We start from the raw sequence: 24681 nt of genomic DNA on the forward strand, positions 1-24681 counted from the left end.
TGTAAACCTTCTTCCACAAGTCTTTCCATTACTTTTCTCTCCTTATCTGAAGGAAGAAGCTTAGAAGATGGCAACAACCCAGAGGATTTGCCATAAGCAATGGATACCACAGTTGGATCAGCCGAAGGACATCTGTAAAGGATCTGCAACCTGTCTTTATGAAAAATCAAATAAGGGGGTTTGACTGATAAAGCTTGAAGCTCCGAAATGCAAGTGGCTGACATGATGGCTAACAAAAAGACAGTCTTCCAAGTTAAGAATTTTAAATCACAAGTGGCTGCAGGCTCAAAGGGGGGTGAAGTAAGACAGTGTAGAACAAAGTTTAAGTCCCAAGGCATAACAGGTTCCGATACCGGAGGACGAAGTAACAAAGTGCCCTTCAGGAAAGCCTTACAGAGTCTATGTGCCATCAGACTAGGCTCGTTTGTGACATGAAAGGTAGAAATCGCCGCCAATTGGACTTTAATGGCTGCGGCCGCTGAACCCTGAGCATACACAAGAACTCCAATACAGACGAAATTGGAGCTGTGTAAGGGTCAATCTTGTTGCAAGTGCCCAGATTGAAAACCTCTTCCATTTGCTGTATAAATCTTCCTGGTCGAGGGCTTATGAGAGGAAGATAAAATATGAACCACCTCCGGCGAAAATTGATGAAGCCTAACTAATGACGGAAGTGGAGTAGCCAGGCTGTCAACTGCTGGGTCCGAAGAGAGGGATGGAGCTGCCCTGACATGTGCGTCAGTAAGTCTGGTTGTGGGTCCAGAATCCAAGGAGCGTCCATGAGATAGGGATGGAGAAAGGGGAAACAAATTTGAGGAGGCCAGTGTGGGGCAATCAGAATCATTTTGCTTCCCAAGGATTGCGCTTTCTGAATAACCTTCGACAGCAAGGGGACCGGAGGGAAGGCATATAGTAGACCGGAGGGCCAATCATGGACTAGAGCATCCCTGGGTGACTCTCCCTGAGGGGGGAACAGTGTGAAGTAGCTGCTGCATTGGCATTGAGGGGGCTGGCAAAAAGGTCGCAGCAAGGCTGACCCCACCTGCGGAAGATCTGCTCCACAACTTGACAGTTCAGGGACCACTCATAAGGCATCAGAATAGCTCTGCTTAGCCTGTCTGTGATCAAATTGGACTTCCCCGGAATGTGCGTTGCCACCAGAAAATGTTGGGAAGACACTGCCCACTGCCACACTCGCATGGCCTCCCTGTAAAGGGGATGAGACTTGGTTCCTCCCTGCTTGTTCAGATACCACACCACTGACATATTGTCTGAGTGGACTGCAATAGTTCCGACAGGAAAAAAAACTCTGAAGTGCTTGCAACGCTAGTAGCACAGCTCGATATTCAGATGCATCTCGTTGCTCCTGCCACGTGCCTTGGACTGTCCTGCCTAGACAATTCCCCCCCATCCCATCTGGGAGACATCCGTGGTCACCATGGCAACCGGGGGCGCAGGAATGAAAGGCTTTCCCACATTCAGGTTGTCGGTGTGAACCCACCAACTGAGATCCTGTTTGCACCTGTCTGTGAGTAGAATAGGGTGAGAAAGTGGAAGACGTTGAAGAGACCACTGGGCGAAGAGTAGCCCACTGAAGGAGCCTCATATGTAACCTTGCCAGAGAGACTAACAATCGTAGCAGCCATTGTCCCCAACAACTGGAGGATCCATCTTGCCTTCACTCTTCTCAGAGGGAGCAAGGTGTAAACCTATTGTTGTAGGACTCTGATTCTTTCCTGTGATAGAAACGCCTGCATTAGGACAGTGTCTAATTGGGCGCCTATAAAAGTGACACGCTGCGAGGGCAACAAGGCAGATTTTTCCTAATTCAATGTGATGCACAACTGTTGACATAGGTTGATATTAGCTTCCCTGGTCTGAAGTAGTAGATGCCTGGTGGTGGCAGTAAGGAGCCAGTCATCCAGATACAGAAACACTTGGCATCCCTGACGTCTCAAGTGAGCAGTCATCACTGCCATGCATTTGGTAAACACCCTGGGGGCTGTGGTGAGACCAAAAGGCAGGGCTCGAAATTGAAAATGACTGGCTCCCAGCTGGAAGCGTAGATGACGTCTGGATGCCCTGTCCATCTTTATGTGGTAGTAACATCCTTGAGGTCGATGGAGCACATCCACACTTCTTTCCCAACAATGGGAGAATAGACTGCAATGTGACCATTCGGAACTTGGACTTTTACACATGGGTGTTCAATTGGCTGAGATCCAATATGGGTTTCCGGTCCCCTGTCCTTTTCAGCACCAAAAAGAATCTGGAGTAAGTCCCTAATCTGATCTGGTCTGGTCTGAGGGGACATGTTGGATGGCTCCTTTTTCCAGTAGCTGTGAAACTTCTGAAGCTGCGTAATCCCTTTAACTGGGTGGAATATCTGGGATTTTCTTGATTGGAGGGGGATTTGACAAGAAGGGAATGACATATCCTCCGGAAATTATTCGTAGAACCCATTGGTCCTGGGTGATATCTTGCCAGGCCGCGGGGTATAATGAGATTAGACTCCCGACCGTCTCCGGAAATGCACAGTCGGGCCTCCCATCAGGAGCGGCGGTAGGGAGAACCACGAAAGGAATCGCAGTCTCCCGAGTTGCGGGGGCCTCCTCTGCCCCTAGGGCGGCGTCACCCTGAATAACCACACCCTCCCCTGCCTCTGGAAGGGGGCTCACCTTGTGCACCGGGAAAAAACCTCTGATTTCTTGAACCACATTTTGCCACCCCTCTGGGCCATGGGATAAGGCCTACAGGGAAGGGAAAAACGGACTCCTACAGCAGACAGAGTTTTTCCCTCCTGCTCGCACCTAGTGAGTGTGTCTTTCACCTTGGTTCTGAACAATGAGGAACCATCAAAAGGGGCATCGGTGAATGAAGACTTGAATTCCTCCGCGAAATGACAAAGGCGCATCCAGGCCTGCCTCCTAAGAGCGACTCCTAAACTTGCTGCCCTACTCGCTCCCTCGGCTGCGCAGGAGATTAGCCTCATGGAGGAGTTTGCAATGGAATTGAGGGTAGACATCTGAGCGTTGACCGTCTGGGCCACCGCCTCATAAAAGTTACCCGTGAGAGTAACTTCAAGCTCCTTGAGGAGATCTCTCTGGAGCCGTGTAAAGTGTGATAAGTAATTCAGTGACTGTAAGGCAAAGGTCGCTGAAGAAAACATACGCTTCTCGTACCGGTCCATAGTCCTAGACTCCTTGTCAGGGGGATGGATGGTGGAAGAAGTCTCAGCTAATTCCTTCTGGGTGGCAGCTGCCACCACCATGGCATCCACAGGGACTCCCTTGGACAGAAATTCCTTATCAGGAGGAGCAAACAAAATTTTATTGGGTCTCCTGGGGACTGGTTCCACAGAGTCAGGGGTTTCCCACACCCTTCAACAAACCAAATCCAGAAGCTCGTCGATGGGTGGAGATACCCAGGAGGCGGAGGGCTGAGCACCAAAGGCCTTCAGGAAGACAGACTCCTCCCTCAGAGGGGGCTTTGGATGGCCAGTCACCTCTTTGCTTCAAAATCTCTAGGATGTCAGAGAAAGAAACATCCTCAGAGGATGACTTAGGGGACCCCTCCGATTCCTCGAGGTCGGTGTCTGATGTGAGAGACTCATCCTGGGAATCTATGTGTTTCCTCTTGCACATCTTCTTTCTGGGTGACTCCTCAGGCAAAAACTCTGAGGGACCCTCAGAAATATTGGGGACCACTCGTGGGGGTACCCTGAGACCTTGGGGCTCTGCTGTCAAGATAGATGGTGATCAGAGACCTGCACCGGTGTAGTAGGGGACAGAATGACTGACCCGTATAATGCCGCTGACAATCTGGCCAGCGCGCTCTGCATGGCTTCGAAGGCTGTTCCTCCCGGGTCTGAAGAATGACCAGCCTCTGAAGCCAAGACAGGAGTCAGACTTCCCCGCGCCGAAGCACCGAGAGGGAGACTAGGAGCCAAGAGGTGTCCCGAAGCATCTCCATTGGGTCCGACCAAAGAATCCTGAGTCCTGAACCCCATGGACTGCGCCGACGGGGTCGGAGCAGACGTCGGAACCGAAAAGCCAGGAGGTGCTGTCGGAACCAACCTAGGGACATCACACGGAGCTGAGCACTCCGTCTCCGTAAGCTGAGATGTGCTCAGAGGAGGAAGTATCAATGCAAGTTGAGGGACCGGCTCCGGAGCCGACTGGGTCAGAGCCGAGAACAATTTTGCCAGTACTGGTGACTGAAGAATTCTCTGCACCACTCTATCGACGTCCACATCTGATAAGGTCCTGGAAGATTTGGAGGATAGAGAAGGAGATCGAGACCTCCTCTCCGAAGGGGACCTGCGAGGAAGAGATACTGGCCTAATACTAGGCGATCGGCTCCGAACAGGTTCCAAGAATATTGGAGCTGAAGCAGGTTCGATAACAACTGACACTTCCTGCGGCCCCAAGGACAATGGAGCAGAGGATGTCGATGCAGACTTTGCTATTTTCTCCGGTGGCTCCGAGGAGACTGATGGAGCCGGAGATCGCTTTTTTGCTTTTGAAGATTTTGCCTTAGTGCTGGAAGCACTCTCCAGACCCTCCTCGAAGCAGCGTTTCAGAAGTCCCTTCAAAATCATTTTATTCTTCCTTTCCTGAAGAACATGCAGACTAAAGGCATGACAGAAACTGCACGATTCCTGGAGATGAATCGCTCCCAGACAGTACACACAGACAGTGTGTCCATCGGCAATGGATAATTTATAACTGCATCTAGAGCACTTCTTGAAGCCCGAGGGCTTATGCTCCTTAGTATCTTTGGACATAGTTAACCAACAAGTAACCAACTGAAAAATCGACCAACGGTCAAACAGTCACAAGGCGGGGAAAAAGCCTACAACAGACAGAACCACAAGATCTCTAAGTTAAATGATCCTCAGACACAAACACAAGGGGGAGAGGACTAATTCCTCTAATTTAAATGGTTTTTGTCCCAGGAAACTTGCACACAAGGAAAGCAAGGGGACAGACTAGGTCCTCTAACTGAAACGGGCCTAGCCCATTGGAAACAGCTAGTGGGATACCACAGAATAACAATCAAGAAAAACACAACTTTTCCACAAAACAGACAAGAACACACATAACAGCTATTAAAATAGCTTTTTTGCAAAAAACTTCTCTGATAAAGAAGAAAAAGGGTACTTAGCCACAACCAAGAGCGAGACCACGTCCGAGCTACATGAGCGGCAAACGAGATCTGGGAAAAGAGAGCAGTGAAGCATGGGATACCATCTTAGCCTAGCCAATAGAAAGACTTCGAGATAAAAAAATTATGGCAGAGTCAGAGCCAACATTCGGCTCCGAACCCACGGCTAAGAATGTAGGCGAGATTGGACTACATAACATCATTGGTTAAGAATAGAAGCAAGTTAATAGTTAAACAAATTGTAGCCAGTTTATACAGAAATTAAAGGTACGTTAGTATAACACAAGAGGAACTGCAATATGAAGTCAGAGAAATGCAGGCATATTTAGAGAGAAAGCCAGGAAAGAAAAATGTTTAGAAGTAAGGAAGTGACTGAAGAAGGGAAAGAAAGGAGGTGTAAGGTATGAACAGGTACTTATTAACATTTAGGGATATAAATTATTCTGGTATTGAAAAAGAACAGAGCCAGCTTTTGGCTAGGAAGTCTTTCAGAATGGTTTTGAAAGCTGGGAGAGAACTGATATTATGGATTCAGGTAAGGAGTTCCAGGCAACATGATATGAATACAGACAGTGCCAAGCAGATGTGACAGGTTTGTGGACAGACAGGAGTTTTCGGTCAATGGATTGTAATCACGGACTAGGAACACAGTTGTATAGAGTGTTATTTAGAGCTGGGCAATAATGCTATACAGTCAGTAGCAACTTGATCATCCACCTGAGAACTTTCATATGAGCCTAAGCAGTTCCATCTATGCTACTTGGTTGTTGTGATACTTAGAAAAACATGAAACTTATGACAATATACATAAATACTATATGGACAATTAATATCTTTATCAGCAATAGACAGAGTTAAAGTTGCATTTGCCATTGTATACGGTTTAAGATGAAATCTTTTATTACTTTGTATGTAGCATGGTTTGGGGATTATTAATGCAAATATAAACAAGAAATATTTGATGCCTAGAAGCATCAGTAGGATCTAATTGTAGGAACACCATGAGGCATCACTGGGCTGTAATGAGTTAAACGGCAGCTACAGCTTCCCCAAGAATGGGCACAAAATTCTGGATAAAGAGGGACACCTTCCCTGTCTCTTCTAAAAACATCAACAAATGTAGCTCTCCCTTGTCCACTGAGTGATCCCAACTGCCACAGAGAAAGTGTCTAACCCCTAGTCCATAGTAACTGTATGACCAACACCAGAGGGTATCCGCAGAAAAAAATAAGTGGTCTGAAAAAACAGATTTGGCCACAGCAAAGTCGTCGACCTGTGGATGAGGCAAACTGCTAGCCTGCTGTGGTAGAAAAGGATGTTTTTGTGGCTGGAAGAAGGACTGACTATAGGACCAGTAATTTGTTCCGCTATCAAGCCAAGAATGGTGCTTCTTTCCTGAGGAAACCCAAGCAGCACAGGATGGTGGGTAAAATTCTGAAAGTATAGTTACTTTTCCCAATAAAAACACAGTAAAAAGCCAATACATTTTACCAGCCCCAAAAAATAATTTAAGCAGTTTTTCCCCAGAATGGTTTTAAAATGTTTAAAAGTGCAACAAAGTTGCATGATAGTCAATAAAAATAATATTCCTAGTTTTATTTTCCCATAGAGGAAAGCAAAGTTTTTTCCCAAAGGGAATTTACCTACCCAGCAATGGAACAGCATAAGTGTTCCGTTGATCCTTGATAGCCTGCAAAAAAGTGCTGTCAACGGCAGCAGGAAAGCTCTGAAGGGTTTGGTGTCCAAACCTGCCTTTTGAGTTAGTTCAGACTGAGCTGTTTGGGAGTGTGGAAGACGCTCTAAAGCTTTGGAAGCTGGCTGGCTGTTATATCCTATGCAGGATATAACTCGTATAGCTTAGGCTACTGCAGCAGTGATCAATATGAACACCATTTGCCTATATCAGACACAATGAGTGACTCCATAAACAGACAGAGACTACCAGATGTGCTTCTATCGAAGAATATACTGAGCTAATATTAATGTTATTAAATGCTGTAAAATATGTGCTCATGACATGGCAAAAGGATGAATAACTTTTTTACAGTCCAAATCAGAGAATGTAGTTCCCTTTGGCATGGTAATATTTTCTAGTATTAGACACTCTAGCTTCTTCTAAGATGTAGAAATTTTCTACTGAAGAAATAAAAAAGATGAGCCTAAGCTATCAGCCTGAGCTCCTCCAAAAGGTTAGGCAGAAAGAAATGAGAAATGACTGCAAATCTATGCATTCCTGCTGAGTTAGTAGCCTGCTCTGGAGAGAAGCATTTTTCCAACAAATATCTTTATTAAATTATCACATATGACATTGGCAATCTTACATTTACATAAATGAAAAACAAAATGACACCACTTTGGTTGCAAACATTATACACATCACAGACACCACTGAAACAACTGTAGTTGCAAACATTATACATCACTTAAAATCTATCCAGTCATTGTCAGTTAAGCATTATATGGCTCATTCATTCATTTTTGCCTCTTAAACCTCTTTCCTTCTCTGCATATATTGTTCCCACAACTCTCATTTTTTCCTATGTAGTTGTTTGCTCCTTCCCTTTCCTAAAGATCCCAATTCCAGTTGTTTTATCGCTGTTACTATATTTACTACTTCTAGTAAAGTTGGTCTAGACTTTGATTTCCACTTTCTAGTAATTGCTTTTTTGGCAGCCACTATAATTAGACTCAGCAAGGCTTTACTATGTCTAGGCAATTATGATTGTGTGTCATAGCTCAAAAAAATAATCTCCCCAGTCAATCCAATGCGCTCACCCAGCAACTTTGACAGAGCGGTCTGCAGGGAACCCCTAAAGTCTGCCAGCTCATTACACTGCCAAAAATATGCTCCCAGCCACCTCTTTCTTACCCATCACACCTCCAACATTTGCTATCCACCCGAGGAAAAATTATTTGGAATCTACTTGGGGTATAAAAATACCTACGTAAACACTTTCAGGCAAAAATCCTCAATCTTCTAGACTTTTTTGAATATTTAGGAGATATACATCTATTCCCCACTGTCTCTTTGTGAATTGCTTATCCAATCTCTCCTTCCCAATCCTTCCTAAGCCCCTCTGATTGATTCTTATAATTATCGTGCAATATTTTATATGCTTTACTAATTATTCCTTTTTTAACTGCAGCTTCTGTTCTAAAAAAAACACTACCAGTGCTAGTCTTTCATTTAGGACCCCCGATTTCTTTTTCTTTGCCTATACTCTAATATCAATCTTTGACAGGGAAAGCAATCTCTAACCTGCAGTCCAAATATATTCTTGGCCTCTTCCCATTTTATTACATTTTCCTTTCTAGTTATTTGCTTCCAATACCTTGGGTTCCTTGACCAGTTTTCTCCAATAAATTCCAGCCCCCTTCTTGCCTATTATCTGTATCCCTAACTGCTGTCATCCCCATCAGCAGGATTTCTTTTCTCCATTCTCATGCTGGTTTAGTCCTTAGATTACTCCCTGCTATTTTATGAATATAATACTCTGTATGATTTTTGTTGTTCCTATGAGTCTACATCCAAAAACCCAATATCTCCTTATTTCTTGAGCTTTCTCCCTGTATCCACATTCCTTCCCACTTTGAATTATAGTTTTCTGCTTGTGCTATATATAAGAGCCTTAACAGTGTTGCTCTAAAATACTCCCTCAAATTGGGTAATCCTAGTCTGCCTTATTCTATTGGAAGTATTAGCTTATCCCACTTGACCCTTGCTGTCTTCCCTTCCCACATAAAATCCTTCAAGTCTTTTTTAATTGCTATCTACAGCTTCTCCTTCGGTTGATAAACATATGCCTGACCTGTGTAAAAGACTAAAGGGACTAAAAACATTTTAATGGATTTTATCTTGGTATGCATATAACAAAGATTCCAGTTTCTCAATGTTTGTATTATCTTCTGTTTAGTCTCTTCTCACATATCCTTAGCTGCCACAACAGTCTCATTTCTAATCCATACTCCTAAATACTTCATTTTATCATATCCCCATAAATATTGACATTGTTGGACCAATTTGTGTATGGGTACAAAACTGACCACTATTGCCTTTGTTTTAGCTTCATTAATCATTTATCCTGAAATGATGTGACACTGTCTTAAAATGTTCCACAACACTGTAATATCCCTTTATGGTTCTGTCATGTATAAAATAACATCATCTGCAAATAGAGAGAGCTATTCCTGACTACCATACCAATTATACCCTTGAATTTCTGAGTCCCTTATTTTCTTTGCCAGTGGTTGTAAATATAATGCAAACAACAAAGGGGAAAAGTGGACAACCCTGCCTAGTTCCTCTACTCAAGCAGAAGTTATCAGAGAGGACCCCATCCACTAAGTTTTGCCTCCAATCCCTCATATATACTTCTAATCAACCTTACAATTGTATGAGGGAAAGCAAATGCTTCCATTGCCCTGTTCATGAAGTCCCAGTCTACTTTGTCAATGTTTTCTCTGTATTAAGACCCACCAATAAAAGTGGTATTTTCTTACATGCTTCTTCCCTCTGGATCATCAATGTTCTGTTAATATTATCAAATGTTTGCCTCCCCTCCACAAAATGACACTGATCCATACCGGTCAACTTTGGTATCACTTTTGCCATTCTTTTAGTCATTACAGACTTAAGCACTTTATAATCATGGTTTAGTACTGAAATGGGCCTGTATGAAGCTAGATCTGACGGATCTTTACCCTCTTTAGATATTATCGTTACCACCGCCTTCTTCCAAGATGCTGGTACTTCTCTTAAAATACTGTTAAACAAAACCCTCCAGATCTTTATCAGTTTTTTTCCCTCCTTTCTTCCAAACTTCCACAGGAATGCCATCTATTCCTGGGGTCTTTCCAGTAGCTTGGTTATACATAGTCATTTTTACCACATCTTTTCCTATCCTGTTAGTAAAGGAGCTTCATCTACCTCTAACCTTAGCATATTTAATTCTTCCATAAACATTTCCATTTGTAACTTTTCTTGATTTCTGTTATTTCTCTACTTTATACAAACTTTCATAAAATTTCCAACATATTTCTAGTACTTCTACAGGATCTCTTATCTTACTTGTTATAGGCCCCCTAAGCTTGGTGACAGCCCTTTCCACTTTCTGTTGCCTGAGTTGTGCTAAATGTTTTTGTGCTCTAGAATTATCAAAAAACAATTTCTTAAAAGTAATAGTTCTAAACTTGTGCATCTTATCGAGGTAATCCCTTATTTTCTGTTTAGCATTCTGCAGTTGCTCCTTTTTTTGTTCTGAAAGATCCCCCATATTTTGCAATAATTTAACATTTGTCAGTTCCTCTAAAAAAATCTCCATTTCTTTTATTTCCACTTTAATTTTATCCCACCCTCTATTAACCTATATCTTCAGAAGAAAAGTCCATCTTCTCTAGTAGCTCCTGAATTAATTCCAAAACCCATTCCTTAAATTCCATTCTTTTTAAGTGATAGGAGGGAAAGCACCAGTCTCATTTTTATTTCAATCCCTAGCGTTTTTATTTTAGTTATTATTGGCGCATGATCTGAAAGTTATTGGGTGCACTTCAAGACCTTCAATTAAATCCACATGTTCCTGTGAGATATAAAATGTAGCCTAGCCCAGTTTTTGTACCTTAGTGAACATGTAAATTCACTCCGAACTCCTAGTACTGAATTCACGCCTTAAATACTAAACATTTTCATACATTTCTTCAAAAAATCTAATCTTCTTTGTTATATTTTCCTTTCTACCCCCCCAGACACATTTTCACTGTTACAAACCAAATTCCAGTCTCCACCTATAAGTGATATTCTTTGCTGAAAGCTGATAATTTCTCCCAGAATTTTCTTACGCTTCATTACAGCAGTTTTAGTTGGAATGTAAATGAACGCCAGTGTAATCCTCCTCCCTAGCCAGTAGCCCCTTAGTACTATGCATCCTCCATTATTATCCCCCCCTCCTCTTCTATCACTAATGGAGCTCCTTTTGCAATTAATATAAGTCCTCTTCTTCTTTTCCTTTGCCCCAGATTTTCTGCTGAATAACCATCCTGAAAACCTTTATTAAATTTACATGTTCAGTTCTTTCCAGGTGCTTGTCCTGTAACGTAGCTATTTGCACGCTACATTTTTAAATATAGTTCACCACTATTTTTTTTATATCTGTAAGATCCTTCAGATTGAAAGACATTACAAAAAGCATAATTTTCTTATATAGTTAGTACCTCCAACCTTTTATGTATAACTGCATTTTTTTAAAAGTCTACTTCCAACTTTTATGTTATATGCATATACAATTCGGCACGTTGGTCTTTTATAAAGTTGTTTCTTGTCATATCCATTTGTACCTATGCCACCATCTTACATAGCTTTTTTTAAAGCCATCAAACAGAAAAAAAAAAACACAACCCTAAAACCTATTAACTTAATAACACACAAAACTATGCACCTGTTTACAACCCCCATTACACTTAAAGTAGGGCATATACTTTAGGGTCCCCCAGAAATCCAACACATTTTGAAAAAGTGTTCTTGTTCTGTCATATTTTACAAATATAATTATTGCATTGTAATCCCACCTTAAGTTACTGGTTTTATTACTGTTCTTCTCCATCACCCAAAATCCTGTTTCTGCTTCACTTCCAACATACTCTCAATTCTTCTAGTCAACACTCATGCTCCCTTCCTTCTCGCCAACATTTTCCAGGCACAGTCTGTCTCTCTGTAGTCTATTACCAGAGGAACAAGGAGCAGAATCTCCTTCTGTTTCACAGCTCACTTTTTGTTGGACAAATGTTTGTATTTCTTCCTTAGCATGCACTTCATCAAAAAATGATTTTGTCCCTTCAAGGAAGAATACCTTAAAGATAGCTGGATACAACAGTTTGAATCTCACACTTGCACCTCAACATTCTCTGAATAGTGGACAAATTTACTCTTTTGCCTGGTGTACAATGAATAATCATTCTCCACAAACACTCTGTCTCTCCCACTTTTAATATTTTGTCCTTCTGCCACATTTTTGTCATAATTAACTCCTTCTGCTGGTAGGATTGTATCTCAACTATTAAAGATCTAGGTTGCTTTCTTATAGCTAGGTTTGGAGCATACACACAATGTGCCCTTTCAACTAAACTCCTGTTGTGGAATACAAGTCCAGTTGCTTATTTGTTTAATGCAGTCTGTTCCTTCTAGCTTCTCTGGTATAGCTAAAAATCTCAGGTTTTCCCTAAGTGCTCTGTCCCTTAATTCTATTATTTTTTGAAACCTCTCTTCCTGAGCAGTTTCATATTCAGCCAGCCTTTTCTTCATATTGACCTCTGATTTTTGCATCTTTATCTCATCTCATCTGAATATCCATTTAAACCAGTTGTGTCCAACCCGCGGCCCACAGAGCTCTTCCATGAGGCCCGGGACCCTTAAATCCAAATACAAAATTTTTCCCGGTTTTTGGGCCGTGACCTTTGACCTCAAAGTTGGTGTGTGCATGCACCGAAAGCACCCTTTCCGTTTGTTTTGCTCCAAAATAGGACCCGTGTGTTCACGTCGAAGAGCTGAAGAAGATTTCTTGTTCATACCGAAGAGCTGAAGAGGGATTTGTCATTGCCTTTACTGAACAGCAACTCCCACCTGTATAAGTATAAAATCCTGCTGTTATTTTTTTTAATTACTAGAGCAGATGTTCACACTACCAGGTGGCTTGCATTACATAATTTTTTTACTTCTCTGGATAACTTGGTAATTATTTTTTTCTTGGTGAAGACTAAACACTATAGTTAAAGTATGCCGTATATTTTATTAGGCGATCTGCATCATTATATTTGTGCACCAGAAGCACAATTTGTGTGGTGTTTTATTGTGAAGAACCAGTGCAGGTGCATGTTGGTGCTAATAAACCTCGTGCCCTTATATGTAAGAATGCATGGTAGTCTGAGACCAGCACGGTACATGGAGGGTAGCGAAACAACAGGAACGAAATACAGGGTAGCATTTCCAATGTGTTTGAAGGGAACAGCCTCACACTTTATGGTAGGAAGGAGTGAAAACTGCACTGAGGGTTCACTTTGTCAATAGAAGGTATTAATAAGCACTAGATAAGCAAGTGAGAGAAAAGAAGGACAGGTTTAAGCAAATACAGGAGCAAATTGCAGAAGATAACACACCAATTTTGCCTCTCTTACAGAAGTTGCATGTTATTAAAGGAGAGTTGGAACAAATTACAATTTGACAAGCATTGTTAGGAATGATTTTTGAAGGCATCAAGGGGAGAGAAGTGCAAGGCATATAGCTTGAGTGTTAAGGATGGACTTTGGATGTATTGCTTGGATAAGATAGATGAGGAAGAGGGAATACTGGTTGATTCACTGGACTGAATATGGGAGGCATTCCAAGAGTATTGTAAAAAGATATATGGACAACATGAAAAGCTAAAGATTGACCCCCTGGTTCCTTTAAAAGTTGAAAAGAAAGTCTGTAGGTAGAATGAATTAAAATGTCCCAATAACAATGCAGGAAATTTAAAATACATTTTCAGAATGTAAAGAAGGGTAAAACCCATGTCCACACCACTCAACTACCCAGATTTTGGCAGAATGTCCAGATTTTTGCCTCATAGTTTTGGTCTGTTCTTCATAAAATTTGTTGTTTTCTGGATTTTTGTGGCAAATCAGGGAGGACTGAATTCACTAAGTAATGACAGCCATTTGAGTTTCAGGCTTTATACCCTTCATAAAATGCAAGGTAACATAAAACCTTTTATTCTAGCAACTTTCCAAGTCTTTGAGAGCAAGATTTAAAATTTGCCCCTATTTTTGGGGCTTTGTCCAGATTTTTTGTGCTAAGAGGTTGAGAGGTATGCCCAGGTCCAAAACGGTTCCCTGATGAATTTTGCAAACTGGGTGATGAGGAAACATTACAAATACTCTGGGAGCTGTATCAATGAGTTAGAGTGCAGAGATCAATGCAAGGGTCATACTTTTACCTAAGGGGAAAAGGGAATAACATTAGAGAAAGGCGAGTGGCACATCTTTTTATTTCAGATAATTGAGATTTGTGTTCTACAAAGCAGTTGCGATGATACAGCCAGTGATTTAGAGATGAAAAAGCATCAGTAACAAAAGATTCTGGCAGCTAACACATTTCCTGAGCTTAATGAAATGTATAAACCTGTTTAAAATTTAGAAACTTAAACATATGTAACATCTAATGTTTGTGCTTTGTGTGTGTATGTGTGTGTGTGTGTGGGGGGGGGGGGTGCTTGAAGGTATGTATTTTATGCTTGTGTTATTGTTATATAATATATTTGTGTGTATTTTATGCTTGTGTTACTATTATCTAATATATTTATGTGCAAATGCATTTTTCATCTGTTCTTTTCAGCTGAATGCAATTTCACATGCTAATTTAGAACGTCATGCACATTTGTCAACCTTTCTTTTTAAGCGATACTATTTTCATAAGTTAATAATGTCATGCCTGGTCAAGCATTTAAATAGTTGGATATTGATGAGTGTTATAACAGCTTCAAAAAATGTCTTCAAAATGAAAGCTTAGTTATATACATCACTCATTAAGTCATTTAGCCAATTTACTAATTCTTAACAAATCTTGATAAAACTGGACATGCTTGCTTTTGTAGACTTGTACACATATGTCAAGAATATTATCAAGAAGTTCTGAAGCAGTGATTGTGATAGACTTCAAACAGGGTTACCACTGTTCCTTCTGATATTGTATCTGTTTTTATTTTTTTTTTTAGCACTTTTACCCTGTTCCTGCCAATCATAAGCCCTTCCTGGCCAACTACCTCATTTGCTCCCAATCACTGTGGTGAGGGGACAGCTAGGAAGGCCATTAATTAGGCAGTCATAAGGGATTGTTCACATATTTTTTTTTTGATTATGCCATCCCTTCTGATGCTGGGGAAGGTAGGGCATGCAGTGGGTTGATCCCCAATGTTTTGCACGTTGCAGCAATATATGTATATATTTAATCTGTCAAAAATATCTTCTACTGCAGATTCTAGAATGCCACTGAAATAAAAATGTAGGATAGCATCTGTAACAGTTCAGGACTCTCATCTTATCTTGGTACAACAACAACTAAATCAGCCCCACTTAGTGCACGCAACTCTGTCCTGTGACATCAAGTGTTAGTTAAAAAAAAAAGACAAGCAAACATCTTTTAAAAGTGTACTAAGGAAATTGTAAAAATTGGCTAGAAATAAGTCAAATGTGGTACTACATGAAGCATAAATATTTGTTGATTAAACATGGGAAACTGGGCGGATGACAAGTAAAGAAAATGAATAATAGAAAGCAGAAGAGGGGGGCTTTGCATTCAAGTATGAAAGTATGAGGCAAGGATGGGACCTTCACACTTACTCAGTGCTATTTATAATGGCAGTTCAATACCTCAGCTTATATATAAAGAAGAAAATCCCTGACTGGGGTATTGCTATGTCACAATGTAAGTGTGCCAGATGCTTAGTTTGCTGAAGACTGCATTATTTATCAGTCAGTCCAGTTTATTCATGCAGTATTGTAGTTTTTTTGAGTTGTTTGGAGATCTCCCAGCCCTTTGAAGTTAATTGGCTAAATTCTGTGTTTCCCCTTTTACTTCTGTGAGACCCTAAAAAAAAACTCCTTCAAAATTTAATGCTCACCCTTGCAACCGCTGACTAGCTACCACCAATACATTAAGACTGATGTAGATGCAATAGCATACCCAATATCTATCCTAATAAACCACTGAAAAAAAAATGAAAACTGTGTTCCACAACTGAGGAAAAAAGTCCTTAAACATCACATTGCATAATCCTTCAACATCACATTGCATAAAGATGGCCCTTCCACTAACCAACCTCTCTATCTACACACCCATTGCTATTCTGTTACTGCTTTCAAAAATCCGGGGAAAATGTCCCTACTCCCAGATTCTTAAATTCATTTTACAACACAGTCTACTGTCTCCAACTCAGCACAGCTTTAAACCCCATCACAGTAAAACTACTACAGCCTTACTCAATGTTATACATGCAGCTAACCAGAACAGAAATTCTGATGATCTTGTATCTACCATCTTAATAGATCTATCAAAGGCCACTGTGGTGCAGCGGTTAGCGTTGCCGACTCACAGGAATTGGTTCTCTGGTTCAATTCTTTGATGGGGTGCCTTCTGTGCGGAGTCTGCATGTCATCCCTGTGGTCGTGTGGGTTTCCTCTGGGTGCTCCGGTTTCCTCCCACATCCCAAAACATGCAGTAGGTGGACTGGACACTCTAAATTGGCCCTAGGTGTGAGTGTGCAAATGTGTGTGTGCCTTCTGTGTTAGGTTGGGCGTCGGGCTGGAAACTCGACACTGTAAAACTCCACTGCCAATAATGAGCGAACAGATGATCTGCTGTGGCGACCCCTAACCGGGAAAAGCCGAAAGAAGAAGACAGTGTTGTAGGACTGCTAATGTTGACATTTTACATAGTTGGACTGCTGAAGTGATTTTCCCAGTGAGAACTGGTAGTGCAGTAGTGAATAACTAAATAAAATGACAGTGCTAGTGCGTGTAGGTTTTTTCTCTGCAAGTGAATGAGTTTCCTTGGGTAGCATGCAAAGTAAACAGTGTTTAACTTGACAGTAGGGCTGTGATTAGGTTATTGAAGGCTACCATGCTTGACCAGTAAGAAACTGTTGCTTAACATGCTAACCATACATGTTCATAGCTCTATCGCAATCCATCTGAATTTCATGAATTCCAACTGTCTCTCTCCTGCCTGGATACTTTTCTGTTACACTGTGGATATAAAATGCTTCCTCCAGCACCATTAACATATACTACAACTATGGGCTAGTCTTAGTTTTTATTTCCTTATTTTTGTAATGCAAATTGTTAGCCATTGTTTTAAAAATAGTAAATATAACTAGGGATAAAGTAGTTAGTAGTAGTTAATACTAGTTACTCCTTTTTTACTTTTCAGCATGGCTTCTGCATCATGTCAAAACAAAATCGCTACAAAAAGAAAAATAGCGGATGAAAGGAGAGTGTTTCAGGAGAAATGGACTGACTACTTCTTTGTTGAATCTAATAATAAAGCACTTTGTTTACTATGCAGAGAAGTGATATCTGTTTTCAAGGACTACAATCTGAAACGGCATTATATTCACATGCACCCCAAATTAAGTGAATTGCAAGGAGTGTGCCGTAGACAGAAAATATTAGCTATAAAAAAAAAAATCTTACATTCCAACAACAGCTGTTTTGAAAATTAGCTACTCAACTGGATTCCTTAGTGAAGGCAAGTTATGTTGTAGCAAATTTAATTGCTAAAAAATCCAAGCCATTTGCTGATGGTGAATTTATAAAATAACGCCTTGAAAGTGTAGCAGACATAATTTGTCCAGAAAAAAAATCTGATTTTTCCAAAATACGTTTATCACACCAGACAATCGCTAGGCGTGTGGAAGATACAGCCAAATATATTGAAAATAGTTTGGAATCTCGGTGTGCAACTTTTAAGTTTTACTAGCTTTGGATGACAGCACAGATGGAACAGATATGGCACAACTTGCCATATTTATTTGAGGCGTTGACAACGATTTCAGTATTACTGAAGAACTGGCCTCTCTGGTTCCACTGAAAGATACCACAAAGTCTATTGATCTCTATAAAGCACTAAAAGCAACACTAGTAAGATTTTCCTTGATCATTGAAAACATGTCTGGCATAATAACGGATGGTGCTCCAGCTATGGTTGGAAAGAAGGAAGAACTAACAACACTGATGGAAGAAGATGCAAAACAGATCAGTAATGTGCGTTTTATGAAGTACCACTGCATTATACATCAAAAAAATTTGTGCGCACTGACTTTAAAAATGGAAGATATTATGAATGTTATTAAAACAAATTTTATAAGATCCAGAGGATTAAATCACCGCCAGTTTCAAGAGTTTCTGAATACCTTGGAATCTAGCTATGGAAACATTGTGTACTTTACTGTAGTAAGGTGGTTAAGTCGTAAAATATTGAAATGTTTTTATGATTTGAGAAATGAAATAAAGTGCTTTATGGAGTCAAAAGAAAAGCCTGTACCCGAATTTGAAAATGCTAATCGGTTGGCTGATTTAGCATTCTTAGTAGACATCACTGCTCATTTAAATTACCTAAACATGCGCCTCCAAGGTGAAAATCTACTAATAATTGATATGTTTCAAACAGTGATGGCATTTGAACTGAAACTGAAATTATGGCACTGTCAGATTAAGAACAGCAACTTCATTCACTTTGAAACACTGTCTGAACAAAGCCACGTAAATACTGAAAAATATTCAGCATTAATTAATAGTTTGGCATAGGACTTTCAGAGCAGATTTCAAGATTTCAGAAAACACCAACAGCATTTCAGTATATTTGCTACTCCATTTTCAGCTGACATCAACATGTTACCTGCAAATCTGCAAATGGAATGCATAGAATTTCTGCAAGTGTCTTTAACGGAGTTTTATAAGTTGTACCTGCCAGAAGAAAAATATCCGTCACTTCACAAACATGCCCTGTTCATGACATCTCTGTTGGGGAATACATACATTTGCGATCAATTTTTTTGTCGCATGAAATATACAAAAAATAAAATCAGAACTAAAATTTCAGATGAGCATCTTGAAAATATTCTTCGCATCGCCACTACCTCTATCAAAACCGCCACTACCTCTCTATCAAAACAGATAAAGACGCACTGGTATCAAAAAGACAGGCTCAGTGTTCACATTAAAAAGGTTATGCTCATAATGTTTGTTTATTACACAAAAGAACAATCTTGATTTGACAGCCTGAACCTCCTGATATGGACACTTTAAGAAAGAGTAACAAGAACTAGGATCAATATGTTTGAATTCTGCAAAGGTCTGTGCCTGGCTGCACCCTTGTGAACAGGTTTCATGAATAAACATTGCCACTACTAAAGTCAGTTATTTGTTGAAATTTGTGAAAAGTAAACACTGGAAGACCCCTTTCAAATTTTCAGCAAACCTTGGGAAACAACTTAAGTTGGAGACGTATAGTGATCTAAGGAAGAAGTACAAAAAGGTGTCATCTGATGATGCTATGCCTCATTGGGTGGATCTGTACACGTAGTCAGCTGAAATGTGCTCTCATGCATATTGGAGATGCAACTGAAAAAAAGAAAGTGTGAGATTACCTTGTGAAATTGGTGTGTGTTGTCATATATTATCATATTCTTTGTGACCCTGAAGTAAGTGGGTGAACCAAAGTTGAACTTGTTCAACCATCTGTTAGTGGAACAAATGTAAAAATACAAATTGTTCATTTTTAAGAAGTAAAGATGGACAAAGAATTGTAGGTCTCATCATTCCTGCAAATATCGAGGGACTGTGTTTGTTTGGAGTACTGAAGGATAGAGAATTGTAGGTCTCATCATTCCTGCAACCATCTACAGAGTGAAATTGTTTGTTGGAGTACTGAAGGACAGACAATTGTAAGTTGCATTATTCCTGCAAGCTGTGCATCACCACTGATAAACCTTCTTTCATCTTCAGACCAGCCTCACCAGATAGCAGTGCAACAGCAACAAATCTTGCCAGTGTCAGATGTAGTCATGTCTTGCATAATTCCAGGGACAGATTCCAAAGATAATTATGTAATGTGCATTTCAAAAGGAGTGCTCAGTTTGATAATACCATTTAAGATGGCAAATAGAAAACTGTGGGAACCATCCACATAGTGATATTGTTTGGAGTACTGAAGGACAGAGAATTGTAGGTCTCAACATTCCTGCAACCATCCAGAGAGAGAGATTGTTTGGAGTAGTGAAGGAGAGAGAATTGTAGGTCCCATCATTCCTGCAACCATCCACAGAGTGAGTGTTTGTTTGGAGTACTGAAGGACAGAGAATTGTAGGTCTCATCATTCCTGCAAGCGGTGCATCACCACTGATAAACCTTTCATCTTCAGACCAGCCTCACCAGATAGCAGTGCAACAGCAACAAATCTTGCCAGTGCCAGATGTAGTCATGTCTTGCATAATTTCAGGGACAGATTCCAATGATAATTACATAATGTGCATTTCAAAAGGAGTGCTCAGTTTGATAATACCATTTAAGATGGCAAATAGAAAACTGTGGGAACCATCCACAGAGTGAAATTGTTTGAGTACTGAAGGACAGAGAATTGTACGTCTCATCATTCCTGCAACCATCTACAAAGTTGACAGTGTTTGTTTGGAGTACTGAAGGACAGAGAATTGTAGATCTCATCATTCCTGCAAGCTGTGCATGACCACTGATAAACCTTCTTTCATCTTCAGGCCAGCCTCACCAAATAGTAGTGTAACAGCAACAAATGTGGCAACAGCTTCATCCGCAGAGTATTCAGCACTTCATCGATGCTACAGAGTGACAAAAAGCAGAGGTCCAATATCCCAGTAGTGGCGACATACCTACTGCAATGGAATTGGAAACAGAAGAATACATGAGTGCCTTAGATGACATATGGACATTAAGGACATGACGAAAGACATGGACATCTTTAAGAAACCAGCAAAATCAAGAGGTATGATCTTACACAAATGTAAGGATTCCATACCTGTTAATTTTTTTTTTTTTTTTTTTTTACAAATAAACTAAGATGTTAGAGTTAACTGTTATTTTAAGAATTGATGAGAATTTGAATTTTAAGGCAAATATTAGGCATTTATTACATTTATTCTTTGTTCAAATGCACCTACAATACAGCCAGGGGGTCGAGTTTGGTCGCCCGCGACAGCGAAACAGTTAACTAAATGATACGTTTTACATGCGGCCCCAAGACAATTTCTGTTGACTCAATGCAGCCCTGGCAAGCGAAAAGGTTGGACACCCCTGGTTTAAACCTTCCATTTTTTCCAGCCTTTTGTTGTTTGTGTTGATATATTTCATCAGTGTTTTGTTTATTTTAACCAGGTCTGAATACAGTTGTCTTATATCCTCCTATAGGTTACTGGAAGTCAAGTCTGAAGGTTGCTGAACAGCTGCAGAACTTCTTCCAGTTAGTGTTTCTTCCTCTCTTTTTGTAGCTGATTTTTTCCAGGTCTTCTATATTTCTTTATTCCTGGCATCCAGGCAGTGCACTTACTAGCCAGTTACTGAAATTTACCCATAAACACAGTCTATGTGGCCTTCTCTGCGGAGTTTCTATTTTCATACTGGGACAGTTAGAAAAAAGAAGTTATGTTCTTACCATAACGTTCCATCTGTGTTGTCAATCTTCATCTATTCTTGACTCTTGGTTAGTCGGTTCTGATCTTCGGAACCGGTCCAGCCGTTATACAGCTCGCACCACAAAAAAAAATCTCTTGAGCTAATGCTCTACCCACAATGCCCCTTTCAAGTTCACCTCAGCTTGGGTTTGCAGACTTATAGATAGCCAGAAGAACCATAAGCAAATATGAAGAAGCCATTTCCAAGGTGAACCCTAACAAGGCACCCATGACAAATGTTCACTACTCCAAGAATTTACAGGAGGGGGAAAGGAGGGTGGGATGCCAAGAATAGATGAAGACAAACAACACAGATGGAATGTTATGGTAAGAACATAACTGCTTTATCTGATGTTGTCAACCTTCATCTATTCTTGACTCTTGGGACAGAGTCCCAAGCTACTTTAGATCCTGGGTGGCCCTATGGAAGGATATTCCTGAGAACCATTGAACCAAAGGAAACACTTCCTCTGGAGACCAGATCCAGTTTGTAATGGGTGATAAAGGTATGTGGAGTAGCCCACGTTGCTGCTGCGCATATTTCATTCATGGAAGCTTTGGAATGGAAAATAGCTGAAGTAGCCATTGATCTGGTGGAAAGTGCTCTCATACGTGCAGGTAACTTGAGATTCTTTTTATTATATATGTAAGTAATATAATCTCTTAGCCATTTTGAGAAGGTAATATTGGAAACATCTTTCCATAAAGTTGGGCCGGAAAAGGATACAAGCAACTGTTCTGATTTTCTAAATTTTTTAGTTCTGTTGAGACAGAAACTGTCTGTGAACATCCAGCAAATGTAGGCAATATTTGGCTTTGTTGGAAAAATTGGGGAAGAAAACAGGCAAGTCTATAGTTTGATTAATGCTGGACTCTGAGACTACCTTTGGAGGAAACAATGGATTGGTTCTGAGTGAAACTCTATCCTTGTGGAAAAATAAGTAAGGGGATTTTGAACATAAAGCCTACATCTCAGAAACTCATCTTGCGGAGATTATAGCTATGAGGAAAAGCGGTTAACATGAAAGAAACTAAGTTGCATGTAGCTGCCGGCTCAAAGGGAATAAAAAACAGAGACTGAAGAACAATGGTCAGATCCCATGGGGGTACAGGGTCTTTAAATGGAGGCTTTAAAATGCAGGGTTCCTTTGAGAAACACTTTACATAGTCTATGTGAAATTAGAGGAAGGTCACCGAAACCATTAAGGAAGTTAGAAATGGTAGCTAATTGGACTTTTACTGTGGAGCTGGAAAGCACCTTGATCAAAAAGAATGGTTAAAAATTCTAGAACTTTTTCCACAGGAAAGGAAAAAGGATAGAGATTATCCTAAACCCAGGTTGAAAATCTCTTCCATTTACTAGGGTAGAGTTTTCTGGCGTATGGTCTATGGGAAGCCAGCAGAATTTTCCACACTGGGGTAGGTATATCATGATGTGGAATTGGAGGAACCAAGCTGTCAGCTTGAGATTTTGAAGGTTGGGGTGCACCAGTCCCTGAGGGTGAGACAACAGGTCTGGAACTGGGTCCAGAATCCTTGGACGATGAACTAGATAAGGCCCGTAGGAAGGGGAACCAAATTTGTCAAGTCCAATGAGGATCACTTTGCTTCTCAACCTGTCTGCTTTCTTGAGAAAGAGTGGAATTACAGGGAAGGGAGGTGGCACAGAGGAGACCCGGGGGCCAACTGAAGAGAAGAGTGTCTCTTGGTGACTTCTCGGGATTGGGGCAAAGTAGCTTCTGCACTTGTTGTTTTGGAGTGATGCAAAAAGGTCACAGCAAGGCTGGCCCCAGCAACGAAAAATCCTCCTCTCTATCTCGGGATTGATATACCCTTCATGAGGCAGGAGAATGCATCTGCTCAGTCTGTCCACTATCATGTTTGAACTCCCTAGTTTGTGTGTTGCTATCAGAAAGCGGTTGGAGGAAACAACCCACTGCCACACTCTGAGGTTTCTCGACACAGGGGGTAGAACTTGGTTCTCCTTTGTCTGTTGCTGTACCAGACTACAGACATGTCTGACTGGACTGCAATGGTCCCTACGGGGAGGACAGATTAAAAGGCTTGCAATGCTAATAGCACTGCCCTCAACTCCAGGACATTGATATGCAGATTGGCCTCTATTAGGGACCAAGTGCCTTGGACTGTTTTTCCCAGGTAATGCCCCCCCCCCCCCCCATCTAGGAGGCAACCTTGGTCACTATGGCCTTGAGTTGAGGAGGGACAAATGGATGGCCTAATAGGATTTCTTCAGATTCCATCCACCAGGATAGGTCTTTTTTGCAGTGACTGGTGATTAGTATGGAATAGTTCATTGGATGGGTTAGAATAGACCATTGTGGTGCTACAAGCCATTGTAGTGGCTGCATGTTGAACCTTGCTAATGGGACTAGAGTGATGGTTGCTGCCATGGAACCCAACACTTGAAGGACTAGTAGCACTGGAACTTTGTTTTTGCATAGAATAGGATGTACTTGGGATTTTATCTTCTGTAATCTGTGTTGAGAAAGGGAGGCTACATAAGAGATGGTGTTCAGATGAGCTCCTATGAATTCAAAATCTTGAGAGGGGCTTAGCTAAGATTTTGTTTGATTGACTGTGATGCCCAAGCACACGAACAAATGCAGAATGAACTCTGTTGCTTGAAGTAGTAGATGCCTGGTGGAAGCAGTGAAGAGCCAGTCATCTGTATATGGAAACACCTGGAATCCATGCAGTCTCAAGTGAGCCGTTACTGCTGCCATACATTTGAACACCCTGTTGGACCAAAGGGCAGCACCCTGAACTATAAGTGACTGGCTCTTAGCCAAAAGTGGAGAAACCTTCTGGAGCATTTGTCCATTTTTATGAGCAGTATGCATCTTGAAGGCCTATAGAGCACATCCAATAGTTTTCCTCCAAAAAGCAAAGCACAGATTGAACCGTGACCATCTCGAATTTGGACTCTCAAACAAATTTGTTTAGAAGGCTGAGACCCATTATAGGTCTCCAGTCCCGTCTTTTTGGCACTAAAAAGAACCTTGAGTAAAATCTCGATCCTATCTGGTCTGGTGGGACTTCTTGGATGACTCTTTCTAGCAACTTTTGGATTTCAAAGGCTGCTTGGTCTCTCTGACTGGTGGAACATCAGGTAGAGTTGTTAGTGATCTGGGATAAAGGGTGAAGGGTTAGAAGAACATCTGGTAAGAACTCTCTGCACCCAAACATCTGTGCAGAGAACCTATGAACCTATACCCAAGAGATCACATCAGTCGCCCTGCTAGACAGGGGACCAGGGAAGTACATATTC

The 24681-nt window shown here is 41.0% G+C and overlaps 1 protein-coding gene across 2 annotated transcripts in view; it reads right to left on the reverse strand.

Annotated features, from left to right (window-relative positions):
- USP14 (ubiquitin specific peptidase 14) overlaps positions 1 to 24681 on the reverse strand; it is a 1988776-nt gene that overhangs the window by 103480 nt on the left and 1860615 nt on the right. Inside the window, exon 16 of one of the 2 annotated variants that reach the window (XM_044065241.1) lies at positions 18587 to 18654. The exons of the other annotated variant lie outside the window; for it this stretch is intronic. Within the exon in view, the coding sequence (XP_043921176.1) occupies positions 18587 to 18654 (68 nt within the window). The remainder of the gene's footprint in view (positions 1 to 18586; positions 18655 to 24681) is intronic. 2 annotated transcript variants of the gene reach the window in all.

The sequence above is a fragment of the Protopterus annectens genome, chromosome 3.part0 (assembly GCF_019279795.1).
Source record: "Protopterus annectens isolate FY-2018-M chromosome 3.part0, PAN1.0, whole genome shotgun sequence".
Taxonomy (NCBI): Eukaryota; Metazoa; Chordata; order Ceratodontiformes; family Protopteridae; genus Protopterus; species Protopterus annectens.